Source organism: Geotrypetes seraphini, chromosome 7 (genome assembly GCF_902459505.1).
Source record: "Geotrypetes seraphini chromosome 7, aGeoSer1.1, whole genome shotgun sequence".
NCBI classification, from domain to species: Eukaryota; Metazoa; Chordata; class Amphibia; order Gymnophiona; family Dermophiidae; genus Geotrypetes; species Geotrypetes seraphini.
This window is the reverse complement of record NC_047090.1, coordinates 108,060,709-108,082,440: the sequence shown is the minus strand read 5'-3', so window position 1 is coordinate 108,082,440 and position 21,732 is coordinate 108,060,709. Positions and strand designations below refer to the sequence as shown.

Genomic DNA, 21,732 nt, shown 5'->3' with positions numbered 1-21,732 from the left:
TCTCTAAGGTAGGGAGAACAAGAGGGCACTCTCTAAAATTGAAAGGGGATAGATTCCATACTAACATAAGGAAGTTCTTCTTCACCCAGAGAGTGGCAGAAAACTGAATGCTCTTCTGGAGTCTGTCATAGGGGAAAACACCTCCAGGGATTCAAGACAAAGTTAGACAAATTCCTGCTGAACCGGAACGTATGCAGATAGGGCTAGTCTCAGTTAGGGCGCTGGCCTTTAACCAGAGGGCCGCCGCGTGAGCAGACTGCTGGGCACGATGGACCACTGGTCTGACCCAGCAGCGGCAATTCTTATGTACTTATGGCATATCATAAAACCACACTGATAATTTAGTCTTATTGGTGGTTATATCATGAAGAGGCATCTACAAAAGTTTCCAAAAATGTACCTATTCATGTCTGTTTTATAGTGGCAATAACATCAACAAAACTCAATATTGCTGATATAGCAGTAAAAGCAACTATTGAGTAAATGTATTAAACATAAAAAAGGGCTGCCATAAAGAGAGGAGCCACAGACAAAGAGTTGAAGAGGCACAATCATCCATATAATCCCAAATTACCTCTATGTACAACAAATCCCCCCTCAAAAAAAAATTAAAAATAATAAAAAAAAAATTTCCACAAATCATTCTAAAGGGTTCTTTTACTAAAGAGGGGCATAATCAAAACATACTTCTAAGTCTATGGATTTAGATGTAGGGAGCTAGGTGCCCAAAGTCGGCAGTAGGGAAATGTCCACTCTCTAAAAATACGTCTAAAATATATATTTTTTTGAAATTCATACAGGCGGTTGATCGTCCAGACCGCCAGTATGTCTATCTTTATACCACATTCTCGATAAAAATTCATCCAAGTCCCAAATGCCTAGAACATGACCATTTGGACATGGGAGGGGCCAGCATTGTGATGGACTGGCACTCAGACATGGCAACAGAGCAGTGGGGCACCTTACAAGGCACTGCTGTGAACTTCACTAAAAGGGTGCCACATAAACATCTCACCAGAATTCCCTTATACAGTAGATTATGATGAACCACCCAAAATCACTATACCTAACTGTCTACAACCCCAATAGCCTTTATGGCTGCAGGTTGTACCTACATGGCAGTAGAGTTTGATTTGGGGGGGGGGTTGGGGGGCTCACATGTTCCACCATAAATGTAGTGGTTAGAGTGACTTATGGGCCTGGGTCCTCCTCTTTATGGTTTACAACCCCCCCCCCCCCCAAGCTACTTAAGACATCTGTATGCAGCTCTGCTAGGCTTTCCTATTCCAGGTGCTGATGTTCCGGAGACAGATATGTATGTTTTTATTCTGCTATTTGTGGTAGTGTGAGGAGGTCAGTGATCACTGGGGGAGTCTGCAGTGGTTATCTGGTCACTTTGGATACCTTTTTGGCACTTATACCTGCTTTTACATCGTCTAACTCACAATGTATAAGTTTCGTCCAGGAAGTCTCGTGAAACATTCGATTATCCCTGCAGGAAGACTAAGTTGGTCCATATCCCGCCCTAATCACTCTTCCAGATATGCCCCTTTTAGCTCTGGGTGCACAGAGGCCTGAAAAGTCCCTGGATACATCCAGAAATTCAGTTTATTGGCACTTGGATTACCTGTTTTTTAGGTCGTCCACTTGTTGACTTGGGTGGATTTTTACACGTGTTTAAGTTTCGATTATTAGCCCCAAAGTGTGTTAAGCATTTAGTAGAGAATTCTGTTAACAGCGCTAAAATTTGGGAATTGAAAAAATTAAGCACTACACGCTATTCTATAAAAGGTACATACCTTATATAGAATAACATTTAGGTCTAGATTTTATAAATGGCACCTAAAGTTAGGCATGGTTAAGGGTGGATTCTGGGCAGATTTGGGGCATGGTTTGATTTAGGTGCTCAACATAGGTGCACTTATTTAGGCCAAGAAAACCCTGGCATAAATGGGAGTGCACCTAAAGTTTCAACACCTATCAGTGGCTATGAGTGCTTAGGCACCACCAGACGCTATTGTAAAAATGGCGCCTAGTAGATGATTGACAGCAATTTAAAAGTGACTTTTGTTCATTGGGTTTTTTATTTACATTCTTTCATAATCCCTTATACGCCGATAAGAATATTGAGACCAATGCAGGATAATGGGTTGGTTCTCCCCCTTGGCCAATAGGGCAAAGTGGGAATCAAAAAGAAATAAAGTTTTTTATTTTGTTGGTCCCAATTGTGGAATCATCTATCACATGATATTAGATTGGAGGTAATCCTGCAGGCATTTAAGACAAGGTTTTAAAAACCTTTTATTTCTGTGAAGCATTTGGGAATGATGTATCCATATCTGAAATCATTCATAGTTATTGAGAGCGAATAGAATGCTAGGTATAATCAAGAAGGGTATTACTACCAGAACGAAAGAAGTTATCCTGCCGTTGTATCGGGCGATAGTGCGTCTGCATCTGGAGTACTACGTCCAATATTGGTCACCGTACCTTAAGAAGGATATGGCGTTACTCGAGAGGGTTCAGAGGAGAGTGACCTATCTGATAAAAGGTATGGAAAACCTTTCATATGCTGAGAGATTGGAGAAACTGGGACTCTTTTCCCTGGAGAAGAGGAGACTTAGAGGGGATATGATAGAGACTTACAAGATCATGAAGGGCATAGAGAGAGTGGAGAGGGACAGATTCTTCACATTTTTGAAAAATAAAAGAACAAGAGTGCATTCGGAAAAGTTGAAAGGGGACAGATTCAAAACGAATGCTAGGACACCTGGAATGCGCTTCCAAAGGGAGTAATAGGGCAGAGCACGGTACTGGGGTTCAAGAAAGGATTGGACAATTTCCTGCTGGAAAAGGGGATAGAGGGGTATAGATAGAGGATTACTGCACAAGTCCAGGACCTGTTGGGCCTCCGCGTGAGCGGACTGTTGGGCATGATGGACCTCAGGTCTGACCCAGCGGAGGCATTGCTTATGTTCTTATGTTCTTATTTGACTCTGCGATATGACTCCAGAAATTATAATGGTTAGGGCACATTCAGATTTAATTCCCCTGTATGTTTTTCATAAATTGTTTTAGCATTGTACATCACCTTAAATGTATGATTACGCGATCAATCAAATTTTAAATAAACTTGAAACTTGAATTTAATATTGTTTGTTTGTTTTTAAGGAAGGTGGTATCTTTTTTAATATAAACCAGAGAACAGATTCATGTCAAGTTTATATTGAATTACCAGACCTCAAATACCCAAGGCACTACTTAAAGAATCTTTCATGCCCTTACTAGGGTGGTATATTCATTATTGGACTTAATACACTTTGTGTGGGTGCTGGACATTGAGGCTCCGTTAAAGTTTGAAAAAAGTTTGGTGCAGTAATAGAAGGAGGCATAGCCCCTGATGAAACCAAGTGTGAAACGGTTGGGCAGCCGTCGGGCACAAAAGATAAGTGCTTTCTTTCCTCTAGCACGTTATGCACTTTATATTTATTGGAATCAATATTAAAAATATTTTTAAAAAATATTTACAGTACAAGTCACTATACCAAGACCAATGATGAATATACCACCCCAGTAAGGGCATGAAATATTCTTATAGGAATTTTATGAGTGTTAGAGCATTTAGTGCTCTGACCTACGGTAGAAACCTCTACCGCAGCTTAGTAAAAGGGGGAGGGGGCAAATGATGCATGCAACTTGCTGCATAATAAATGCAAGGGGGTGTTCACAGGGGAAGAGCAAGGATGAGACATTTGCATACAAAATACACAGTATACATCGACTCAATATCCCACAGATAGTCAACTTCATAGTACATTAACTAAGCATGTTAAATAATGTGACCACAGAATTTTTTATTGTGTGCTCGTAAATCAACAGAACGACCACAAAGTTGTGATAAACCAAATTGGTCTCTCATCATATGCTTTTAATCACTGCACACATTATAGCATTTTCCAAATGCCTTTCATGCAATTAAATCAAATAGTCACAAAAATCATAATGCAAACTTATCTTATGTGGTATAAAGCCATGAAAGGCACTTTGGTGGTTGGAGTATGCCATAACTTGATGTGTGCAGTGATTAAGCGCATATGATGAGAGGCCAGTTTGGGTTTATCATAACTTTGTGGTCGTTCTGTTGATTTATGAGCACACAACAAAAAATTCTCTGGTCACATTATTTAACATGTTTTGTTAATATACCTTGAAGTTGATTATCTGTGGGATATTAAGTTGACAGTTTTGAGCAATTTCCCTCAGACTTCTTTTTGGATGTTATAATTCCCCCTTTGGTTTGGTGTACCCTGAAAAACGTATATGGCATAAGGAGATGCTCCTGAAAGTAATTATGTTGATTCCAATTTATACTAGTATTCTATACTGGAATCCAGGTGCTATGAGGAATGCCAACTTCGAATGGCCAAAAAGGCACAAATTGTTCCTAGGCTTTTGGTACAGGCACTCAAAAAATACAAACAGTTTGGAATGAATTTTTTTCCCACCTGCAATAGAATCTGCCACAAATGTGGCATGGTAAGTCAAAATGAACAAATAATTATAAATTCTGTATGCCTGACTATGGGGCTCATTTTCAAAACAGATTTTTAAAAAATGGCATAAAATGGCACTTGGGTGGTTAAATTGCCAAAATGTTCAAATTGCCATTTTCAAAACCTATTTTCTAGATGATTTTCTATGCTGTTCATCTGCTGTTTGCCCAAATTCTAAGGGAGCATGTTAGACGTGTGGTTTGGGCAGGGGTAGGGCGGGCTTAGGACTGGGACGTTTTGCAGCAATAATCAAACATTTTACGAAATGTCCAGGGTACAATTTGGACATTTGGGGCTGGATCTATTTTGAAAACAAATAAGTTCCAAAAAGGTGCCCACTGGGGATTGTAAGCATGACACACACACATACTCCCCTAGTGGTCACTGACCGCATCCCACCTCCAAAAGATGTGAGGAAACAGTACATACATGCCTGTATGACAGCTGCAGATGTTGCAGCTAGTCTGATTAGAGCGGCAAGAGGTATCTGGCGTAGCCTGGTAGGTCAGTGCAATAGACTCCAAGAAGGGGACCCAAATCCATCTCTAACTAGCACACTTATTGTGGAAAGTGTGAGTCCATCAAATCCCTACTGTACTGACATATACAGTAGGTGACACCTGTAGCTATATGAGCTAGGTTTTGGGAGAGTTTTGGAGGGCTCCTTAAACAATATAAGGGGGTTATGGTAAAATGTGCAACTGGGACTCCTTATGTAAAGTTCACTGCAGTGCCCCCTAGGGTGCCCTACTGTTCTGCTGGCATGTTTTTTTTCCCATGAAATTTTATTAGATTTTTAGAAGATAAACAAAACAGAAAATTATACAAGCACATTGCAAATATCAGCAACCAAATGTAATATAATACATGAAATAGCCAATTTACTAAAAATGTTGGTCCCTCCTATGTCCAAATAGCACAGTTACTTAATGTCCCAGGTGTTATCTGGGGAAAGCAGGCAAATGTTCTCACATGTGGGACTCCCTTGAAGTTATATTAATAACAATAATTCTACTCTGACTACTCTTAGGAAATTGTACTCTTGCTATTTGTATTTTGTACTTCGCTGATTGTCCAGCTCTCTTCAGTGTAAACCGCCCAGAAGTCGTCTGATTGTCGCGGTATAGAAGAATAAAGTTATGTTATGCTATGCTACATCATCCATGGAGCCTGGTACAGACAGTGCTAAAAGTCTACTGTCACTTTAAACTTCTTAAGAAGCTTTGAGACTGTCCGCAGTGGGCATGTGCGAGTGTCTTCCCACCAGACAGCTCATAGTTCCTCAAGCTAAGAAGCCAACCAGGGGAGGTGAGAATATCTGCCTGCTGTTCCCGTATAACACCTATTACGTTAAGTAACTGTGCTTTATCCTAGGGCTGAACGGGATTGGTGGAAGAGTTGGCCATTAGGAAGAAAATAAATTCTGTAAAACTGCTTGGCAGAAATGACAATTTCGTCTGGAATAGGATTCTAGGATCTATTAGGATCAAAAGAGATGAGCAATTGAGGTGAAGACCTGTGTAAATAGTAAGCCAAGGCATGGTTACAGTCCAGTGTATGAAGAGCAGTTTCTCCAGGGTGAGAATGTGGCTTTGGAAAGAAGACAGGAAGCATAATGGGTTGAGATTCAGATGAAATTCCATGACTACCTTGGGAAGGAATTTAGGATGAGTTCTGAGAACCACCTTGACATGATGAAATGCTGTTAAGGTGGATCGCAAACAAGTGCTGGAAGTTCATTAATTCAATGAGCGGAAGTGACAGAGATCAAGAAGACCACTGCAAGTTAAAAACTTAAGATGAGTAGATGCCAGTAGTTCAAATGGTTGCTTCATCAGACTGGTGAGAACTATATTGAGATACTAGATAACTGGAGGTGGTTTTAGTGGAGGTTTCAAGTTCAAGAGTTCTTTCATAAACTGAGAAACAAGCAGATGAGTGGCTAGAGGTTTATTGTTGAAAAGAGCATGGTAAGCACTAATAGCACTGAGGTGAACTCTGACCAAAGTGGTCTTAAGACCAAAGTTGGATAAATGAAGAAGGTAGTCCAATACCGAAGGAATACAAGATGTGGAAGGATCCAGGTGATGGAGGTTACACCATGAATTGAAGCGTGCCCATTTGAGTCGATAGCAGTGCTGAGAAGAAGGCTTTCTGGAAGCAGCTTTAATGGCTTGTATTGGTTCAGAAAGATTGAAATCTGCTGCTGTCAGGTTGAAAGGTACCAAGCTGTTAGGTACAGAGATTGCAGATTGGAATATAAAAGAGATCCTTGACTCTGAGTGAGTAGAAATGGAAAGACCTGCAATGGAATTGGATCCTTGACACTCAGTTGAAGCAAAAGGGAAAACCAAGGCTGTCTAGGTCACCAAGGAGCGATTAAGATCATGGTGGCTGATTCTTCTTTGAGTTTGACTAACGTTTTCAGAACAAGAGGAATTGGCGGAAAGGCATACAGGAACTTGTGTGACCAATCCAGAAGAAAAGCATCCACCTCCATACGATGAGGAGAGTACTGTCTGGAGCAGATTTGAGGCAACTTATAGTTGTGTAGAGATGCAAACAGGTCCATCCGAGGAGTCCCCCATAGTGAGATGTGGCTTTGGAGTTGCGAGTCCACTCGTGTGACTGAAGAAATCTGCTGAGCCTGGTGGCTAGAACATTCTGTTTCACTTGCACATATATGGCTTTGAGAAATATATTTCGAGTAATTGTCTGCATGAATAAGGAGGACCTGATTGGTTTTCAGAGCATTGCAAATTGCCTGCAACTCTAACAGGTTGATGCGTAATGTCTTCTCTTGAGCACCCTGAATCCTGAGACCATCTAGGTTAGCTCACCAAGCATATGTGGATGCATCCGTTGTGAGTATTTTGTGATGTGGAGGGATGGGAAAGAGCAAACCTCTAGAGAGATTTGTTGTATTCAACCACTACAGGAGAGACTGACGAAGAGACGAGGTGACTGATCCATTGGGATAGGGGATCTGTGGCTTGAGACCACAGACACCAGGTACCACTGAGCTGACCTGAGATGATGTCAAGCAAAAGGAGTTACATGAACTGCAGATGCCATGTGACTCATGAGACGCATCATTTGTCTTGCTGAGATGTTTTGCAGAATGGATACATGATTGCAAAGGTGAAATAAGGTGTTTTGTCTTTGTTGCATTAGGAAAGCTCATAGAAGAGAGTGTCGAGTATGGCTCCTATGAACTCCAACAGTTTGGAAAGTTGACTTCGAATCCTAGAAGCTGGAGAAAAGCTATGGTCAATTGTGTTGCTGAGTTCACTGCTTGAGGTGTTGCAGCTTTTATTAACCAATTGTCCAGATGGAGAAACACTTGAAACCCGTGGTACTCTTGGAGGAGATGAAGCAAAGTCAAATGGTAGAACTTCGTACTGGAAATGTTGATGATCCACATGAAAACAAAGAAACTTTCTGTGGTCGGGGTGTATGGATATATGCGTGTATGCCCCTTTGAGGTCTAGAGAGCACAGCCAATCATTTCATTCTAGAACAGGGTATAGACTTTCCATGCAAAACTTTTCTTTGACTAAATATTTGTTGAGAGCTCGGAGATCAAGAATGGGACAAAGACCTCCGCCTTCTTTGGAATTAGGAAATACCTGGGAAGGGGGCACTACTTCTATGGCATTTAGTTGAAGTTTCTTATATGAATAGGAAGCATGTCTCTGAGAAGATTTAGAAGGCTGAGTCTTAGTCTTGGATCCCGTTAAAGTAATCCTGCTTTGTTCATGCCAGATAAGTGCATGGTGACATCCTCCACTTTGTCCCCAAAGAGCTCTTCACCACGACAGGAAATGTTTGCTAAATTAAGGTAAAATGACATATAAAAGTTATAACCGAGATCTCTGTTGGCTAACATAGAATTTTGGAAGAGGCAGTGCCCAAACTTATCCATGGTGCAGCCTTCATGTCCTGGTGGAGCAGTACTGAACTGGAAGATTTTTAAAGAGTAGATTCCACTAGTAAAGACTGATGTGCCAGTTGCGGCTTATCAAATCCAGGACAGAATTGTATTCTGAATAGTCTATCTTCCTTGGATCTATGGGGAGTCTCCCAGTTCATAAAAAGAGCCTCCTTAAGAAAATTGTAAAATGGCAATTTAAGGAGCTCTTTAGGAGGTTCATCAAGTCTAACTCCTACTTAATAGGCAAAGCTTTTCCTATCTGCCTGATGAATTTAGTGAAAGAAAGACCTTCTGGAGATCTACATCTTGGCGGTGGAAGAGATGGATCTGATGGGATGCTATATGACTCTGGAGCAGATAATGTGGATTTAAGATCAGAATCAGTGTCCCGTTGAGAAAGATCAGAATCAACATCTGCAACTCCAGGAAATTCTCTATAGGAAAGAGAAGAAGGATGCTTCCTTGTCTGAGAAATATGATGACTGTGAGAACGTCGAGATGAAGAAGAAGATCAGAATGTCTAGATTTTAATCTGCGTCAAGATTTAGAGGAGTGAGCATTGGTACCATGTGATTTCAATGTCTGTCGATGCTTCGATGGAGAGCTGGAGTCAGTACCCTATGGCTTCGATGTAAGCACCAGTGCTGTATGCAGCTTAAACAGGTCACCGAGTTCCCTCCAAAAGAAGGACTGCACCGGTACTACTGGCACAACAGCTGGTACCATCGGTGCTGCAGGGTGTTTTGGGGTGAGTGACTTCGATGAAGAAGCACCCCCTATAGGAGAGACAGCCTGCACATGAGACCAATGATGGCGTCGGCGTTTGGCATTCATCGAGGGACTCGATGCTGAAAATGCCTGCGATGCTGGTGGAGTAGAGGACGGCTTCTTAACAGGTTTACCCAATGCAGGAATGATGTCCAAATGACGAGGGAGGAGTCAATGCCAGTACCGTTGGTACCAATGGCATCGATTTGTTGCTGGAGGCCATGGCTGATCCAAACAACTTCTCCTGCTGAATGTGCTGAGCCATAAGAGAGCATTTTTGCAGAGTAGAATAGTGGATGCAAGTGTTCACTCGATGCTCCGGACCCAGACACTGAATGTACCAGCTGTGCTGATCAGTGATGGAGATGGGCCATTGACAATGAGTGCATGTTTTGAACCCAACAGAAGACCTCAACATGTGAGGAAAAATCTCAGCGGCTATATAAAAAAACTGAATGGTTGCACTCCAAGACAAAAATACAAGTGAGAAAAACATTGAAGTAGGGAAGGCCCAACTGAGGAAAAAATTAACATTAATGTTTGGTTTTGTTTTTTTTAAAGAAAGAGAAACCAACCGAAGAAAGAAAAATATGTTGGAAAGGCAACGCGACTTAGATAGAGTCCAAAACATAACTTCTTTGCTCTGTTGAGAATGAAAAACTGAGGAACTGCAAGCTGATTTCGGGCAGGAAGGCACTCGCACATGTGCGGTGCAGGCAGTCTCAAAGCTTCTTAAGAAGTTTAAAGTGACAATACACTTTTATCATTGTCTTTACTGGGCTTCATGGATGACGTCAACCACATGTGAGAATATGCTGCCTGCTTGTCCTAGGATAACTTACAGTAAACTTCCTTATTTCAAACCATACAGCAAACTCTCACAGCAACAGATTCAGTCCATATACCATAGCCAAAATTTCATTTATTCAGGCTGAAAGGTTTAAAAGAGGACCTAAGGGATATCAGACAGCCCTCCAAACAACATAGTTTGGATGGGTAAATTCCTCATTTGTCCCAAGGTACCTCCACCACCATTTTATATATATCTTTTTCTTATGCTTAGCTTCTTGTGTATATATTTTTCTTATTTTTAATCTTATAACTTGTTTTTCTTAAGCATATTAGATGTACTTAGCTTTTTTTGCTAGCATTCGGCTGCAAACTATTTCCCCGAACGCCAACGCGTTTCGAGATCTTTGTCAAGGCGACAAGGGGAACTAGAAGCAAAAAAGAACAAAAACATGATTGAAAAACTAAGCAAGAGTCAGAGAACAATTCCAAAACACTGACCCAAAAGTATAATTCTATCTAAAGTCTTACCTTAAACTTAACAAAGAACAGCATACCGTCTACCCGTATCCAAAAGTAGTAACTGACTGAATCTGAGGCTTTAAATACACCCACCCCTATGATGTCATATCCTGGAACAAAAAGCTGACACTACCTAAATTTCTTTTAAAGGGAACTGACACTTCCTATAAATCTGCTTGGGCAAGCCAATCCGAGGTTTCATTCAAACCATTAGGGGACATGGAGTTAGGTTTAAACATCCAACGGAGCTCGCAACGGTTAAGTCTCCTGATAGTATTACCACCCTCCCACCCAACTACAATACGCTCCAACACCCTCCATTTCAGATCTTTAAGAGTGTGCCCACAATTAGTCCAATGACGGACTAAAGGAGATGATTCATTTTGAGTGTGGATACGAGATTTATGCTCCGTTAAACGGACACGAATCGGGCGAGTTGTACGTCCAACATATAACATGGGACAAGGGCATTGAATTACATAAATGACATTATCCGAAGTGCAGGAGGTATTATGAGTTGCAACAAACACTTCACCCGTAGTGGGGTGAGTCCACCTCTCACCTGATAAGGTGTAAACACACCATTGACATTGACCACAAGGGTGATGACTGCCCACCCTCGGGGGAGTGTGATCCTGCAATTTATTGTGATTTAAATATTCCCCAATATTTCTCCTACGCCTGTATGAGCAATACTATCAGGAGACTTAACCGTTGCGAGCTCCGTTGGATGTTTAAACTTAACTCCATGTCCCCTAATGGTTTGAATGAAACCTCGGATTGGCTTGCCCAAGCAGATTTATAGGAAGTGTCAGTTCCCTTTAAAAGAAATTTAGGTAGTGTCAGCTTTTTGTTCCAGGATATGACGTCATAGGGGTGGGTGTATTTAAAGCCTCAGATTCAGTCAGTTACTACTTTTGGATACGGGTAGACGGTATGCTGTTCTTTGTTAAGTTTAAGGTAAGACTTTAGATAGAATTATACTTTTGGGTCAGTGTTTTGGAATTGTTCTCTGACTCTTGCTTAGTTTTTCAATCATGTTTTTGTTCTTTTTTGCTTCTGGTTCCCCTTGTCGCCTTGACAAAGATCTCGAAACGCGTTGGCGTTCGGGGAAATAGTTTGCAGCCGAATGCTAGCAAAAAAAGCTAAGTACATCTAATATGCTTAAGAAAAACAAGTTATAAGATTAAAAATAAGAAAAATATATACACAAGAAGCTAAGCATAAGAAAAAGATATATATAAAATGGTGGTGGAGGTACCTTGGGACAAATGAGGAATTTACCCATCCAAACTATGTTGTTTGGAGGGCTGTCTGATATCCCTTAGGTCCTCTTTTAAACCTTTCAGCCTGTATAAATGAAATTTTGGCTATGGTATATGGACTGAATCTGTTGCTGTGAAAGTTTGTCCTAGGATAAGGCTTGTTTTGTGTGTTTTTCATTTGGATGTTTTGTTTTTCAAAAATGTTCAAGAAAGATAAACGCACTAAAGGTAAACACATCTAGAAAGGTCATTTAAAAAAAGTTTCAAAAATTACCATGTTCTCTACTCGATTTTTGGCGTACTTCAGAAAATGTCCAAACTTGAACTTATACATCATATCGAAAATTCCCCTCCATGTCAAATCTAACATAGAAACTTACAATTTTTAAATTCAATCCAGAAGTGGTAAACTCAGAAAAGCAATGAGCTTTCAATGATGTGCTAGCACTCTATCTCCAGGGTTATCAACCATTGCCTCAGAGTAAGAGAAATGCACAAATTGAAGAAATGTATATAGTAGCATGATGCAATATATTTAAAAGGCTGAGCCTGCTGGATTAATCTGTCATTTTTAATAATAAATGAATCCTGTGGCATAACTTTTACCTCCAGCTTATGGAAGAGGTGGGACTCAGGGCCCTGCTTTGTAAAGCAGCTAAAGAATCAATCTATGATGACAGATGACCTAAACAAAGGGTATCGCCCTGATTGACTATTTAATGACTCCACCAATCTGTAATGTTTTTCTTCATTCTTCTTTCATTTCTATAGGTCCAAGGCAGAACAGTGACCCTACTCAAGGGTGCTCCACTTTATTTTTTATCTGCTAAAGATGTTTCTACCAAAAGAACAAAACAAGAGCAGTTAAAGAGAAAACAAAGGAGACAACATGCAAATGTGCAAACTATGAGGGGCTGATAAAAAGTTCTCAGCCCAACCAACAAAACTGAGATAGTCTCCATTGAAGGCTATACACTAAGTGCAGCTATTTGCTTACACTTTTGGGTTTGCTTGGAATTGCACACTTTTGTTTTTCTATTGCTTGCACTATAATTTCAGTACCGATGCTTAGAAGCTTGCACGCAGTGGCGTAGCGAGGGTGAGAGGCGCCCCTCCCCTGCCCTTTTCTCCATCCCCCCACCTCCACACTGTCCTTCCCCGCCCCTCCTGCAGCGCACGCTTCACTTCCCTTCCCCCATACCTCTGTAATGTTTCTGGCGTGAGCAGCAACTCCCTTCGGCTCTTCCTCTTGCATCACTTCCTAGGCGCCAGTCCAGGAAGTGACATCAGAGGAAGAGCCGACACTGGCGCGATAACAGGTTGGGAGTTGCTGTTTGTGCCAGGAACATTACAGAGGTATGGACTAAGGGAAGCAGTGTGCACACGCGACAGTGGGGGACAGGGAAGGAGCAGGGGGGATGGAGCTGAGGACAGGTGTCTGCACCCTCACTAAGATGGAGCATGGGCTGGACTTCCCACACCCTCCTTACCATGCCACTACTTGCACAGGCTTCCTTTCTCTTCCAAAAGAGATCAAAACCTGTAGATTTTAAAGAGAAAATCATAAGAAATCCTCTCTTCAAATCACCCTCCTTCCCCCAATGCCAGCTCTGAGGGGGCGTTAGGAGCAGGGTTTGTTTATGCGCTGTTCTGTGAGCAAATGACATCATTAAGATCCATTTGACTACATTGAAATGCAATTTGCAGCCATCACTGGCACACACGTTTCCTGTGCTAAAACCCTCTGAGCATTCTGCACTGATTAACGCTGGCACTAATCAGCTCTAATGCCTGAATTAGGTTCTGAACATGTGCTCCTCTGTGCTTGTCGTACAACACTCTATCAACTGATAGACTTGTATGCATTTCATGATCCTGAAACTATAAATATGCTGCACAGAATTATTTGTCTAGCAGAGAACAGGTTCTTGGGGAGTGAAAGGCTACACTTCTGCACTGCTAACCTTTCCCTGTGTATGTGCACAGATCCCATCTGCCAAGGTTATGGAGACCATATGTGGACTCTGGTCTTGTCAGGGGCTGGTGCAGGAAGCAAATGACAGTTTAGTGATGTTCGTAAGCTTCATCAGCCAAGACCAGCAAAGTAATTCTTTAGATCATCAAACAAAGCACAGAGAAGTCTTTGGGAGGGGGGAGAGACAGAGAGAGGAGATACGTTAACAGAAAGATGAACTTACCTTCAACCTTTAACACAAGCAGTTTAAGGGGATTAATGGAATTGTTCTTCAATAATTTAAGATTTTACTGACAGGTATTTAGTTAAAAATATTGTGCAAAACAATGACTGAAAAAAGTAGGTTTGAAAAAATAGGAAAAGTCAATACACTCAATATACTTCTCCTAGTACTTTTCACTATGACCAGTCTGGTTTCTAGAATACGCTCTGTTATTGTCTACTGTAACCTATTTGTTGTCATGACTAGTCTGTTTTCAAACGATTGTGAATGTCTACTTGTAACCCGTTCTGAGCTTCTGGGAGAACAGGATAGAAATCGAAATAAATAAATGGTATGTAGCCGAGCTATAACAAATTTTCAGACAGAATGAAAGCATATGATAGAGGTACAGTATTGCAGCAGTACCTAGGTAAAGCTCAACATTTTTTATATGAAAAGTAAATTACAAGGAGCCGCTGAAAAGTGTTGGCTTTAGTTAATAATTAAGACCCTGTTTTAATTGTAAATCGCTTCGAATTAATGATATTGCGATACATCAAAATTTTAATAAAACTTGAAACTTGAAAACTTAGTTTTACCAAGTTTCCAAGTTTATTTAAAATTTGATAAAATCGCTTTTTCAGAATTTCAAAGCGATGTACAATAAAAATAGGGGAGACAAATAATTTATTGGGGGAAACACTGACACTTCAATTGAGAGGAAAGTAAAGGGAAGAACTACAATCAATATAGGAACGAGAACAAAGAAGGGATAAGACAAGGGGAAATTATGTTGATGGTGCCTTGCCTGCGTTAAGTGTCAATGTTTGACTAAAACTGGGATGAATTAGTCATAAGCGTCCCTGAATAGGTAACTTTTAAATTTCCCTTAAAAACTTGCCAAAAGGTTTTCCTTCCTTACCTGTGCAGGAAATAAATTCCAAATTTGAGGAGTAGTGACAGAAAAATGTGTGTTAATGCCTGGTGTTAATTGTTCTCAAGGATGGAATTGTGGGAAGGTTTTTATCCTTATATGGAGGGGCTGCAGAAAATTTCTCAGCCCCACCAAGAAGAGAATGATGTAGAGCCATGAGACTTACACGTTATTCCACACTTTTCTTGACACTTTCCCGTTTCAATGATATGGAATGAAACAAAAAGTGTCAAGGAAAGTGTGGAACAACTTGTAAGTTTCATGGCTCCACATCATTTTCTTCTTGGTTGGGCTGAGAAATTTTTTGCAACCCCCTCATATAAGCAAAGCAGCTAAACTACTGCTTTTGAAATAAGGCAGTAAGCAACCTGCTTCTTGACCATATAATAATTGTTCCAATTTGATTTCTCATACATCTTTATTCTAATCAGTCTCAGCTCACATGCAAAGAAGCACAGGACACCCATTTCTTTTTAGTTTCCATGGTGAAAAGTCTCTCATAGGCATACAGATTGATTTCTACCAAGTTCTTCAATAAAGAACATCACAGCTTTTTACTGAGCCACTACTGCTCCAAGACTTTTTCTGAGATCCCTGCATCCAACCACATGAAATTATCAGTTATATAAATGACATACCCTCTCATTAAATAGATGAGATAATGTGGTGGTAATCAGAGATTCTACAAAATGAGATATAAAGACGGCTCTTCACTCTCTAGGAGCAATGGCAAGTTCTATTCATGTTATATCACAACATCAGAAGAAAATGTACAGTGCTATCCAAATGGGAGAAAGTGGCTGATGATCTCCCAAACTCTTGTTCTGCATTTGTTCAAATTAGAGAATGACACGGTGACAAAATTAATCACCGTTCCCGTCCCCGCGGATAACCGCGGTAAACCATCTTCATGTCATTCTTTAAGGAGAGAGGGAAGAATCAGAGTATGAATGGCCACAACCACTGACCCGTAAGCTTTGCTTTGAAGAATGCTGGTGTAGAAGGACCGAGGTTGAAATAGACACTAGAAAATAACATGGGATTATTTCCCGCGGTTATCCGCAGGGACGGGAACGGTGATGAATTTTGTCACCGTGTCATTCTCTAGTTCAAATCTCAAACCATATCCATCACAACTATGCAAGCTATTGATCCTTTCAGAGGTGAAAATGCAGTTGTATAAATATATTCAAAAATTAATTTTCATTGTATAGGCTAGGATGGATACATGTTCGCTATGGGATCAGTATTCAAAGCTATTTAAATTGCCAGGAGATGCTCCTGACTGTTTAAATCCCTCTTTTACTAATCCGCAGTAGAATATACCGCAGTCTGACGCTGCTCTGATGCTCATAGGAATTCTATGAGCATTGGAGCATTTAGCGCTTTGGGTCACAATAGAAACCTCTATCGCGGCTCAGTAAAAGGGGAGTAAATTAATTCTCTGGAGTTAATCAGGAAAATTCTGGGGCACTTAATCCTGAATATACCTGGTTAGCACCTAAGCTGGAACCAGTTATTTTGTGGGCAGGCTGGGAGCATAGTTGGCACTTATCTGGTTAAGTCCTGATTTTCAGCATTTAGGGGAATTCATCGAGGGGCACCAACCGATTTAGCATGTGTTAACAATTAGTGTGCGTTAAATGCTAAGGCACATGCTATATTCTTATGGGTATCTTAGCATTTAGTGCATGCTAATGTGGTTAGCATGTGCTAAATCAGTTAGCGCCCCTTGGTGAATTCCACCCTTAATCAGATACTTAACCATATAAATAAAACCACACAAAACACGGTCTTTTCTTTTTTCAGTTTGACTTACAGTACCTGTTTATGTTATGAATATCGCACTTAAGTGTATAACCAGATATTCTGAATATCGCACTTAAGTGTATAACATGATATTCAATGCCAGTGCCAGGACGAAGCCCAGCATTGAATATTCAGGAATACTGCTGGTGCCCCCAAAAGGTTGATCGCCACTAGCTGAATATTGACCCCTCTACATTTAGCAGAATGTATTTATATGATCCACAGAAAAATGAGAAATATACCTGAGTTTCTCATACTGGAATTGTTCAGTTTTGAGTCTTTGATAACAAGGTGCTTGATCCAAAGGGTAGGGGCAGTAATTTCTAGAAAAAATACACAGCATTACAAAGAATTAGACATATTCCATTTGCATAAAATGTGAAATAAAAAAAAAAGCCTGATTAAATAGGGTCTTAAATAAAAGCTACTACATACCTAGATTATGTGATTTTCACTAGCCAAAAGACACATTTGGGATCTTATTTTCTAAAGTATGCTGTGCATTTACTCGTTTTAACGGGGAACACTAATGCACAGTATCTTCAAAGCCTCCATTCCCATTATTTTGCCATTCAGTTAATGCAGAGAAAGTTGTATACTGTACTGTGCACTACCTGAATGGTAAGACCAAGAAACAAAAAAGAACTGTGGATGAGATGTTCCTGAAGCAATCTTTTATTAAGTTATTGATTGTAGCAATATATTATTCAGAAAGCAGAATCCACATATATATATAAGGTGGTATGGACCCAAGAGGAAGATCCCACAGTGTGTGGCATAGTGGTTAAAGCTACAGCCTCAGCACCCTGTGTGTTCAAACCCACGCTGCTCCTTGTGACCCTGGGCAAGTCACTTAATCCCCCCAGTGCCCCAGGTACATTAGGTAGATTGTGAGCCCGCCGGAATAGACCGGGAAAAATGCTTGAGTACGTGAATAAATTAATGTAAACCATTCTGAGCTCCCTTTGGAGAACGGTATAGAAAATTGAATAAATAAAATGGCCCGTGTTTCAGCTAGTCTGCCTTCTTCAGGGGTCCTAAAAAGTGTGAACAGATGTATGAGAAATTAGATGTTAAAATGAATAAATAGAGAAATGTGACTTATAGTGAGATGAATCGGTGTGAAATGTGGTGCTCGAAAGAACGCCATAAAGTATGTGACTGAGAGCTACCATAAAGAAGTGATCGCAAATGAAAAAAAGTGATGGAAGTGTGATGTAAAGGACATGAAATCCAAGTGAATACTGAGGTGAAATGATGCATGATATAACACTGCAAACCATATTGTGAAATCCCATGTAAAGGATGTGTTTGAATAAAGATTAATAGGTTAAATGGTACATACCATGCAGTTAAATGAATGAGGATAATCTCTAAATATATAGAGCCAACCTTAAAATAACGAGAGATTAAAATAAGACGAATAATAGTATGTAAGTCCATGTAAAAGCATAAATCTAATAAAAATAAAATAATGTATTCTGGTCTTAAACCCTTATACAAAACGCGTGAAATAAAAGGCCATACAAAAGAAATAGGCAAGTGGATTCTGGTTTGTGAGTAATATATTGCTACAATCGATTAACTTAATAAAAGATTGCTTCAGGAACATCTCATCCGCTGTTCTTTTTTTGTTTCCTGGTTTTACCATTTTACTGTGGAACCTTTGGGGTTTTCTTTCCTTGTTTGTTGACACTACCTAAATGGTATTACTCCCACTACTACTATTAATTATTTCTATAGCAGTTAGTTACACCTCTTGAGATGCCGTTAAATTCACCTCATTTTCTTTTATATTAGCTGTTAACTCATAGTAACCGTTTCTGCATTAAATAAAAGGCGCATTTCCTGAGCCCATCCTCATTAGGTGGTTAACATGGAAATCACTACACGCCATTATGGCGATGCATTAGCTGATGGTGTGAGGCAATTCCTGCTTTAACCACCTCCCGCAGTTTAGGTTCCTTGACAGGGCTGGATTAGGGCCAACTAGTGCCCTAAGCAGAGCCCAAGAATGGTGCCCATCAGCCATTCCATTGCTTAACTGACAAGCCATAAGACTCAATATGTGTTGAGAAAAATCATTATTGTTTGAAACAAAAGCTCATATATATTTATAATCTAATCTAATCAGGTATTTCTGAGTCACGCTATGCCTAAACAGGTTCAAGGCGACTTACAATATTTTGAATTACAGAATGAATATACTACATTATAGAAGTCTGAGGAGGACAGAATTATGAATAAGGTAATAGAGATGAGAGAATGGAGGTTCTTTGATTGTACTGGTATAGCACTTGAGTAGAGGGTGGGATTTAGTGATATTAAATATTTTGAGTTAGTTGTCTACACACACTAAAATTCCTGTTGGATAATGGATTTGATGGTAGTGATAGCTGGGGAGGGGGGGGGGGGGGGGGTGCAGGAACTGTTGTGCTCCCTTCTCTTGGTGCCCAAAGCATGTGCTTATTTTGCTTAATGGTTAATCCAGGGCTGGTCGTTGATGCCATTCCTGCTAATAGTCATATAGACCATGAATAAAAACAAACCTTTGTTGTGATATTTGTTAAATGTTGTAGCACATACAGAGATCAATTTTCAGTACATGCTTTGGGAATAATTGGAATCAACTAAATTCAGCGGCACCATATATAAGGTTCTATAACTGGGCATCTTAATTTACACACCACTTTCATGGGTGTAAAGACCTGCTATGGCCTTTCAGTGCATTTTGTTACTGCCTATACGCCTTGCAGGTTGTGTTAGTGAAATGTAAGGCCCATATACTCAGCCTAAGTGCACAAGTGTACTGACTTCATAAGCAAAAATTTTCTTTTCTTGTTTGTGACATCATCTGCCACAACCAAAGTCCCTTTCTCTGTGCAGTGGTTGAAAGCAAGCAAAGCAAAATAGCAAAAAAAAAAAAACAGGAAAGGAGAATAAAGATAGGAAGAGAGAAGCATGATGGATGCTTCCCTTAATGTATGAGACTTCAAACGAGGGCAGAGGGGAGCAAAGGTGAAATACAGTAGGGCAAGAAAGAAGGTCAAGAATCTGTATCTGTTCGAAGAGATCAAAACTTGTAAAGCAAAGGAAAGCTCCTTCTGCCCCACATTCAGCCCTCCTCAGCAAACACCTGGGCTGTGTACAATACAGTCAAAGAGATGTGATAAAATCAGCCAGCAATAAAGCACAAGAAAAAAAAAAATAATAATATATATATATATAAAGCAGGGTAACATCCTTCAAGTTGTACCACTACCAGGATTCTTGGAGATCAACATGTTGCCTGCTTCTTGGCATTTTACAGTAGCCTTATTTTCTGACCTTCTTTCACAGTGGTCTTCCTATATTTTATATCCCACATTTTTGTTTCTTCTTCAGGTCTTCCTGTGGCATTCTTGATTTTACAGGGATTACGGTAGTTTCCTTCCTAAATGTGATTCTGATCATCCGCATCCTACCAGTGTCATGGTTTATTTTCAAAGCCTTTTCATGAACTTTAAGTGCTGACAGTGCCTCGGGAAATAACCACGACAATCAGAATAATAAAGGCGCTAAGAAAATGATCAACTAGAACAAGAAAACAAAATTTGCCACACTCATTCCCTAGGGCAAGGTTCATGAAGATAATGTATGTTATTGAAATAATTAAGCTATGGAACTCATTGCTGGAGATGTGCTTGAGGACAGCACTACAGCTGGGTTCAAATAAGGGTTGAACAACTTTCTGCAGGACACGCCCATTAACGATTACTACTATCCATGTGTCCGATTCTTGGATACTCTGTAGGCCAGTCCTCGCCATGCTTAACATGACCATTAATTTTTTTCTTCAAAACGGGACATCTATTAATTGTCAGTCCCACCCCCAATCCCACCCCCAATTTCTTCCATTCATTTTTCATGTACACATAATATCTTATTAATTCATAATGGTAAGCATAAAATAAAAATAAAAACACAAAACACACTATACACAGAGAAAATGTTAATCGTCATTTATATTTGGGGGGTTTTCAAAGATGTCAAGGCAGATGACTTTAAAATATGCAATGTCACCTCAGTAACTATAGAAAAATAGACAAATATAATGCAAAATATAGACAGCATATATAAAGTCTCAAAACTGACACATTTTGATCACTAGTTGAAAATAAAATCATTTTTCCTACCTTTGCTGTCTGGTGATTTCATGAGTCTCTGGTTCCTTCTGACTGTGCATCCTTTCTTTCTTTCTGCACTCAGGCCCAACAATTGTCCCTTTCTATTCCCTCCCTCATTCCTGCCTATGTCCTTAGAGCCCCTTCCTATGTCCTTAGTGCCCCAGTGCTCCTTCCTATGTCCTTAGTGCCCCTTCCTATGTCCTTAGTTCCACCAGTGCTCATTCCTAAGTCCTTAGTGCCTCTTCCCATGTCCTTAGTGCCCCAGTGCCTCCTTCCCATGTCCTTAGTGTCCCCAGTGCTCCTTCCTATGTCCTTAGTGCCTCCTTCCTATGTCCTTAGTGCCCCCAATGCTTCCTTCCCATGTCCTTAGTGCCCCCAGTGCCTCCTTCCCATGTCCTTAGTGCCCCCAGTGCCTCCTTCCCATGTCCTTAGTGCTCCCAGTGCTCCTACCTATGTCCTTAGTGCCCCCTTCCCATGTCCTCAGTGCCCTCAGTGCTCTTTCCCATCTCCTTAGTGCCCCAGTGCCTCCTTCCCATGTCCTTAATGCCCCCAGTTTCTCCTTCCCAAGTCCTTAGTGCCCCCAGTGTTCCTTCCCATGTCCTTAGTGCCCCAGTGTTCCTTCCCATGTCCTTAGTGCCCCCAGTGCTTCCTTCCTATATCCTTAGTGCCCTCAGTGCTCCTTCCTATGTCCCCCTCACTGCCTTCCATCCTTTGTCCCACTCCCTTCCCAGAAGCCAGCCTGCCTGCCTGCCTACCTCCCTCCTTCCCTGCTACTCCACATCCAGCTTGCACCAAAGCCAGCCTCCCTCCTTCCC

The 21,732-nt window shown here is 40.6% G+C and overlaps 1 protein-coding gene across 3 annotated transcripts in view; it reads right to left on the bottom strand.

Moving 5' to 3' along the window:
* SMOC1 (SPARC related modular calcium binding 1) overlaps positions 1-21,732 on the bottom strand; it is a 447,006-nt gene that overhangs the window by 82,418 nt on the left and 342,856 nt on the right. For all 3 annotated transcript variants that reach the window (XM_033950924.1, XM_033950922.1, XM_033950923.1), the window contains exon 7: positions 16,994-17,074. In XM_033950924.1, coding sequence (XP_033806815.1) covers positions 16,994-17,074 — 81 coding nt within the window. The remainder of the gene's footprint in view (positions 1-16,993; positions 17,075-21,732) is intronic.